This window comes from Triplophysa dalaica, chromosome 24 (assembly GCF_015846415.1).
Source record: "Triplophysa dalaica isolate WHDGS20190420 chromosome 24, ASM1584641v1, whole genome shotgun sequence".
NCBI classification, from domain to species: domain Eukaryota; kingdom Metazoa; phylum Chordata; class Actinopteri; order Cypriniformes; family Nemacheilidae; genus Triplophysa; species Triplophysa dalaica.
Window position 1 is genome coordinate 3040664 of NC_079565.1, and position 7020 is coordinate 3047683.

General features: G+C 39.6%; 1 protein-coding gene across 3 annotated transcripts; it reads left to right on the plus strand.

Moving 5' to 3' along the window:
• Nucleotides 1-1517: 1517 nt before the first annotated feature.
• hmg20a (high mobility group 20A) lies at nucleotides 1518-4308 on the plus strand. 3 transcript variants are annotated; one of them, XM_056740108.1, is made up of 9 exons: nucleotides 1529-1652; nucleotides 2181-2256; nucleotides 2343-2552; nucleotides 2636-2768; nucleotides 2868-2905; nucleotides 3215-3287; nucleotides 3367-3582; nucleotides 3682-3814; nucleotides 3895-4308. In XM_056740108.1, the coding sequence occupies exons 2-9, from the start codon at nucleotides 2191-2193 to the stop codon at nucleotides 3896-3898; spliced, it is 873 nt and encodes a 290-aa protein (XP_056596086.1). In that variant the 5' UTR covers nucleotides 1529-1652; nucleotides 2181-2190; the 3' UTR covers nucleotides 3899-4308. The 3 variants fall into 3 exon arrangements, with proteins under 3 accessions (XP_056596084.1, XP_056596086.1, XP_056596085.1); XM_056740107.1 differs by having other exon boundaries at nucleotides 1531-1652; nucleotides 3212-3287; XM_056740106.1 differs by lacking the exon at nucleotides 3895-4308 and having other exon boundaries at nucleotides 1518-1652; nucleotides 2636-2905; nucleotides 3212-3287; nucleotides 3682-3818.
• Nucleotides 4309-7020: the final 2712 nt, after the last annotated feature.

Consider the following 7020-nt stretch of genomic DNA (forward strand, 5'->3'; position numbering starts at 1 on the left):
TTAACCTATATTTTATCTCACTATTATGAACATATCTCTTTTGCATCATTGATGGTTCAGATGAAACTCTATTAGTATGTTTCAATATTTCTGTATTATTTGTATATTATTAACTATTATAGCCCATAAGAGTTCAATAATATATTGGACACCCATGCATGTTCTCCGGTCTCGCCCAGAGAAGAACAACTTAGCATGGTATCACAATTCTGACCCAAATTACTGGGACCAACAGCAAAGCAATTTTTATAATCCATAGATCCTCTTGGCCAGTGTGACTCTAGGGACACTCACAGCTCTTCTATTGATCTGCCCCACTGAATGGCAAAATAACAATAATAAAACCACATAAAATGTATATCGCGTGAAACTTTGATATCAGCAGGCTGTCATTGCCAGAGTTCAGATGAATATCACTGATATATTAACTGTAACTGAGGAATAATCTTTAAATGATTTATGGGTCATACAACAAGATTTTTCCAACTGGCTCACTACTGACCCCTAAAGGTCGTCACATGCATGTTCACGTCCAGATATAATTTCTTCCAAAATTATAAACAACAACATGCCATGGTTCCATTCAGCTAAGGGTTACCTCATTAACTTCACGAAATGATGTTCACATTTCTCAGATCCTGAGGCCTGAGCAGTATCAGCAAAAATACTGTTTCTTTTATGTGCACGTGAAATGGATCTATCAGAGCACCTGGATTAATTATAGCCTTTAGCACACTTTCCTGTAACTCTTTCTGATATAATGGAAAATGTATAAAACAACAATGGCATGTGTGTGCTGTGCTGTGTGGGCGAAGTCAAATGTAATTTACACCTTCACTCAATTCTTGAGTACAGGCAAACATTTGGAATGGCTGTGGGCGATTCACTTCTATTCAGAGCTACTGTCACAGTTGAAATGATATTTCTTAGTCTATTCAGCAATGTGTGAAAAGAAACCTTTTGATTTGATCTCTCATTAGAATAAAATAGTTTGGATTTATTATGACCATGCAGAAGAGGGCCAGCAGATGGCAGTGCAACAAATTTATATTTTCTACATGCACTTCTTGATTATAGGCCTGTTGAAAGATACTTGGCATAAATAGTGTCATAAACTGTAATTAATAAACTTGAGTGTTTTTCATGTTGGCTTCGCCCACACTTCCATTGTTAACCTCTTTTTCGTCGTATTTTTTCCTGCACACGTTTTGTTATCTTCATTAATGTACAAATATAAATGCAAAATAACTTTATTAAAAAAGCAATTCTGTAATGACGGGACACAAGCCATGAGCGCGATCCATTTGCACCCAGTGTCCAGCAGATGGTAGCACAATTCCTCAAAACTCTCCTTTACATCTGTTTATGCTGCAAAACTATTGCGTTTTAAACAAGGTTTCTTTATTGATGTCCTTTCGTTGAAGCTCAGAGAATTATGATTGCGGTGCTGGGAGCGAAATTCCTTATTTGAGAATGAAAGGAGCGCATGACGGAGCCGTCCGCTTCCTGTCGCGGCGTGATGACGTCACCCGGCTCTCTGCATTGTTTTGACTCGGACATTTTTTTCTCTATTAAATTTCCCCGCAAAACGCGTGGAAACACAAATACACCCGCGGGTTTACATCAGACTGCACTTTCAGATCACAAGTCAGGTGAGAAGGTTAATGTGTGTCGGGTTTTACGTTATTCTAATGCATCTGACGGGTTGTGAGAAAATATAGGCAGTGACAGCCTTTACAAAACCTGCTGTGGATTTAACCGTGGTATCAGATGATAATACCTCGATACTTTATTATATATTATGTTTTATGATTAATATAATCATTTACTGTGGGATTAATTAGCTATGTTGATGTCCAAGATGCAATTGTTTCACCGTTTTGCCATTATATTCAAGATAAAATTATGACAATAGCAAGGAGATTACAAACATATATATTTATACATTTGTAAATATTGTATTGTTTTTTTGTCATTGTATCCAGTGGGCACTTTTATAATATAACACAATGATGTAATTATATGAAATATAATAGGATCACACTCATTAGATCTCTTATGTACTTTTGTAACGTTACAGCATTGTATTTTATTGTGTAAAACTGAACTATTTTTGAATGCTGAGTATCAAAGTTAAATGGGAATTTTTGCCTTACACACGGCTGTATGTGTCACTTAAGGTCAGAGGTCATGGAGGAGCAGAGCGGGTCACCAGGGGTCAACACGGACCACAGCAGTCAGCGGAATGGAGATGAGGTAAGCGGATCACATGATCAGTAACCAAGAAGGTCGCTGCGCAGGTTCTTCAGTGTTAATGAGGATTGAACTGATGTTTTGGTCAGAAACCTCGCAGGAGCAACTGGACCAAAGGCAGGAGAAGGAAGAAGCCGCTGAAAGACAGCAACGCCCCAAAAGCTCCACTAACAGGGTACGTCCGGTTCATGAACGAACGCCGCGAGCAGCTGAGGGCGGATAGACCGGATATGCCGTTCCCAGAGATCACCAGGATGCTGGGGAACGAGTGGAGCAAACTGCCCCCGGAGGAGAAACAGGTCAGGACACACGCGTGGTCTCTGAAAAACCAATTAATTTACAAACAGTGCCATGGATGAACTTGTCTCTGGTTATCTCTCAGCGGTACCTGGATGAAGCAGATAGAGATAAGGAACGTTACATGAGAGAGCTGGAGCAGTATCAGAAGACTGAGGCCTATAAACACTTCACCAGGAAAGTGCAAGAAAAACAAAAAGGAAAGAGACACAGGGGAGGTACGAGCCACACTTTTCACACTGTCTTGGCCTTGTGTGGCTTAGAACTTGTTCTTTGTCATATTAAAACAATATCATGTCTTTCTATTTCTTTATCAGATGCTGGAAGACAGGCTCCTGGTGAATCCCATCATGAGGTGAAACATAAATAATGATCGTTTTTGCATCATTTTTACATTCATTTCGAGTATAGGTCCGTGACCATGAAGTGAAATAGTTAATGTAGTATCAAAGAATGATAAAATTATCATAATTGCTTAATGTTCAAACAGTGCAAGGAACGCTTAGATCATGACATCCGATGCTTTCATTTTCCTGAAACCCCATTTTCCTGATCCTGTGCCGACCTATCTGTGACAGATCTCTGACAGTTTGAGCCTCGGCCTTTTCTCAATATAAATGATGTCTGAGCACTCAACCTCTTCTCTCTCTCTGTCTCTCAGAAGGATCTAGAGATAAAGGATCGCTCCGTGTTTGATATTCCCATTTTCACCGAAGAGTTTCTGAACCACAGTAAAGGTGAGAGCGGCGTGCCGTCAAGTGTGTGTGCGTATCTGTAATAGCGGCACACATCTTATCATGCCTGTGTGTGTTTTAGCGCGAGAGGCTGAATTGCGACAGCTCAGAAAGACAAACATGGAATATGAGGAGCGTAACGCGGCGCTGCAGAAGCACGTGGAGAGCATGCGCTCGGCCGTGGACCGTCTGGAAGGAGACGTGCTGCAGGAACGCACGAGAAACAGCCTCCTGCACCAGCACCTGGAAACGCTGCGCTCGGCCCTCACGCACAGCTTCTCTACCGTACCTCTACCTGGTACGACAAAATGACGCACTATAAGATATTGTGTAGATTATGGTTACAACGTGCTTTGCAAATCTATTTGATTGATTATTTCAAAATGGACTCTTGCAGGCAGTGGAGAGACGCCCACATTGGAATCCGTCGACTCCTACATGAAGAGGCTTCACAACATCATTCTCTCCAACCCACAGGAGCACCAGCACCTGATTAACACCGTCAGGGATGTAGTCAATCGCCTGGACAGGTAAACACACTCCATCATGTCGTCAGATTTTTGGTGCTTTGGCAAAATCCATTTTATAAAACTACTTTCTCCGCCTGCAGGTAATTGGGAAGCCCCGCCCCTCACTCTGTAGCCCCTCCTCCATCCCTGCGACAGCCACATATGTCCTGCAATTATTCAGCTGTTTCCTATTTATTTTTTTACAATGCCGCTTTTATCTGCTTTTATTTAGCATTTGACCACGCATTTTTTGCCACGTTTAGAGAGCTGACAAACAAATGAACCGTGCGTGTTGATTTGTAGGTTCATCTGCATGCACACATACGTGCCTGTGTATTATTTTGATTTTAAGCTGAATTTTATACTTGTCGTTTTTTCATGTCGTGTAAGGACGTTGAGATGTCGTATCTTTGTGAAGTACGAACGCTTCGACTGTAGCTGGTGTATTTGTGATTGTAATTTTGAAGCCAATTTCCTATATATTCTTCACAGCTTAATAAAGCTCATTTACAGCAGATGTATGAAGACGTTGATGAGTTCTCTCTCTCTCCTACAGCTCATTTGCTAGATAGTGTCTATTCATTTACTAGATGTAGTTCCCTTTGGGATGGACTCTTAACTACTGAACTGCGCAGATCTGGCAAGCCAGTACTGAACAGCTGTACTCCAACTGGGTCACGGCTGGTGTGAATTGATTAAAAGGGTGCCAAGGGGTTTGAATATTAACAAAACTGAATCTGTCTGGTGTGATACAAAGATCATATGGTTTTTGTGTTTTAAAGTAGGTCCCATACGGGAGAATGTATACACTGTTAGTATACAATATTTGCTTTTCCTCAAAAAATGTAAGAACATTTCAATGTTGAGTTTGGACAGGAAGTTGATTTTCTAAAGAGAGACTTTAAAACAATATGTATAGGGAAATAATGATACCAATACACTTAAAAATTAAGTAAATCTTTCTTGAAGCTTTCAGTCACAAAACGCACTTTTTGTAAGAATGACCCAGATGAGAAGAGAGGCTGCCTACATCTGCACAGGACTCCCGGACACGTGTTATTTCCTTTCCGTTGTCATGTCCATTTCCTGTCAGACTGCCGGACTTCCTGTCATCTGTCAGGAATGTAGATGGTTTCCATGGCACAGAGGTCAGATGACGTCACTTCCTTTTAGACTGTGTGTCGTTCAGTGAGTGTTAAAAAGAAAGTACTTGAATGTAGTGAGTAATAAGTTAATGAGTAATGAAAATGAAAGAATTAAGATTTGAATTCTGTCACGTCATCATTTATTCAGCATTATGTTGTTGCAAATGGAACACATAGTATTGTACAAGCTACAGTGTTGGGTAAGTTACTCTGAAAAGTAATTAATTACTAGTTACTAATTACCATTTAATGAAATTTGATTACTGTACAAATTACCTTCTCGAAGAAGTATTTAGTTACTTTTTACTAATTACTTTCTATGTCCTGTTTCAACCATGAAACGGCTTTTTTAATTAATTCAAATAAAAAATATTTAACTACATAAAGAACTATTATTTACTACTATTAAAGCACTGATTTTAAAGTTAAAAGTGAATTTTGATGTCAATTCCACTATTACATACACATACACTCACATAGAGGATTATTAGGAACACCATACTAATACTGTGTTTGACCCCCTTTCGCCTTCAGAACTGCCTTAATTTTACGTGGCATTGATTCAACAAGGTGCTGAAAGCATTCTTTAGAAATGTTGGCCCATATTGATAGGATAGCATCTTGCAGTTGATGGAGATTTGTGGGATGCACAAAGCTACCGTTCCACCACATCCCAAAGATGCTCTATTGGGTTGAGATCTGGTGACTGTGGGGGCCATTTTAGTACAGTGAACTCATTGTCATGTTCAAGAAACCAATTTGAAATGATTCGAGCTTTGTGACATGGTGCATTATCCTGCTGGAAGTAGCCATCAGAGGATGGGTACATGGTGGACATAAAGGGATGGACATGGTCAGAAACAATACTCAGGTAGGCCGTGGCATTTAAACAATGCCCAATTGGCACTAAAGTGTGGGGCCTAAAGTGTGCCAAGAAAACATCCCCCACAGCATTACACCACCACCACAATTGCATTAATGAGAAATTGAACAGGTGTTCCTAATAATCCTTTAGGTGCGTGTATATTGCACAAAGTATTTCGTTTAATTACATCAAAAGTAACTAATTAAATTACACAAAAATACGAGTAATCCCTTACTTTTTCTCGGGAAAAGTAGTTAAATTACAGTAACTAATTACTTAGTAACTAGTTGCACCCAACACTGAGTATTAATATATGTATATGCATTAATGAGATTGAATACTACGATGGATGGCAAGAAATTGAATAACTAGCAACTTGCAGTTTGTTCCACAAAAGTATGACTTTTGATGATTTGGAAAACTCATCTCTTTTGCTCACTGCTAAGCAACGAAGTGAGAGCTTTTTAAGAGAGAGCTGCCGTGTCTGTTTTCAGGGTCCAGCTGAATGCAAGAACTCATAATCGTGAAATGAGATTCTGCCCTCAAGATGTTTTTCATTTCTTCATATGGAGAGACTGGGATAAGAGGAGAGCAGATCCATCAAGCTCGGGATGTGGGTTGTGAGTCATGATTTGATGCTCATTTCCTGTGTACTCAGCATCCACCCTGAACCCACAGACAATAGAGTCACACAAACCAATAACCCACAGCCAATGAGCTCAACTGCACTTTCTCTGAATCAGCTGGGCTGGTTCCACAATGACGACAGTCTAATTATGTTCTTGTATTAAGTAACTTCTCATCATAAATCATTCAGAATCATGTCAGAAATGCATTAATGATTACTATTATAGTGGTGGTTATTAATGCATTTCTGCTCATCTAGAATATATAAATAAATAATCGTTGCAAAGGTTGGTGTACAAAGGTCATAAGGGATAGTTTAGGCTTTCACTTCTGTGAAACAAACATTTTCTGCTCTTTTCAATTAAAACGTGACTAGAGGGTGTTGGTGTGAAGCCCCAAAGCATTCCTCAATGCATTTATTAAAGTATTTGTATGTACTGAGAGTTTGTAAATCTGTATGATTTGACTACATCTGCTTGTTTGATTTTTGGACACATTCTATTCATTTATCACTTGTTTACATCCTCTGGTGGGCGTGGCTAGGGGGACGTGTGAATATGGTGGGCGGGGTTATGATTTTACCCAAACAT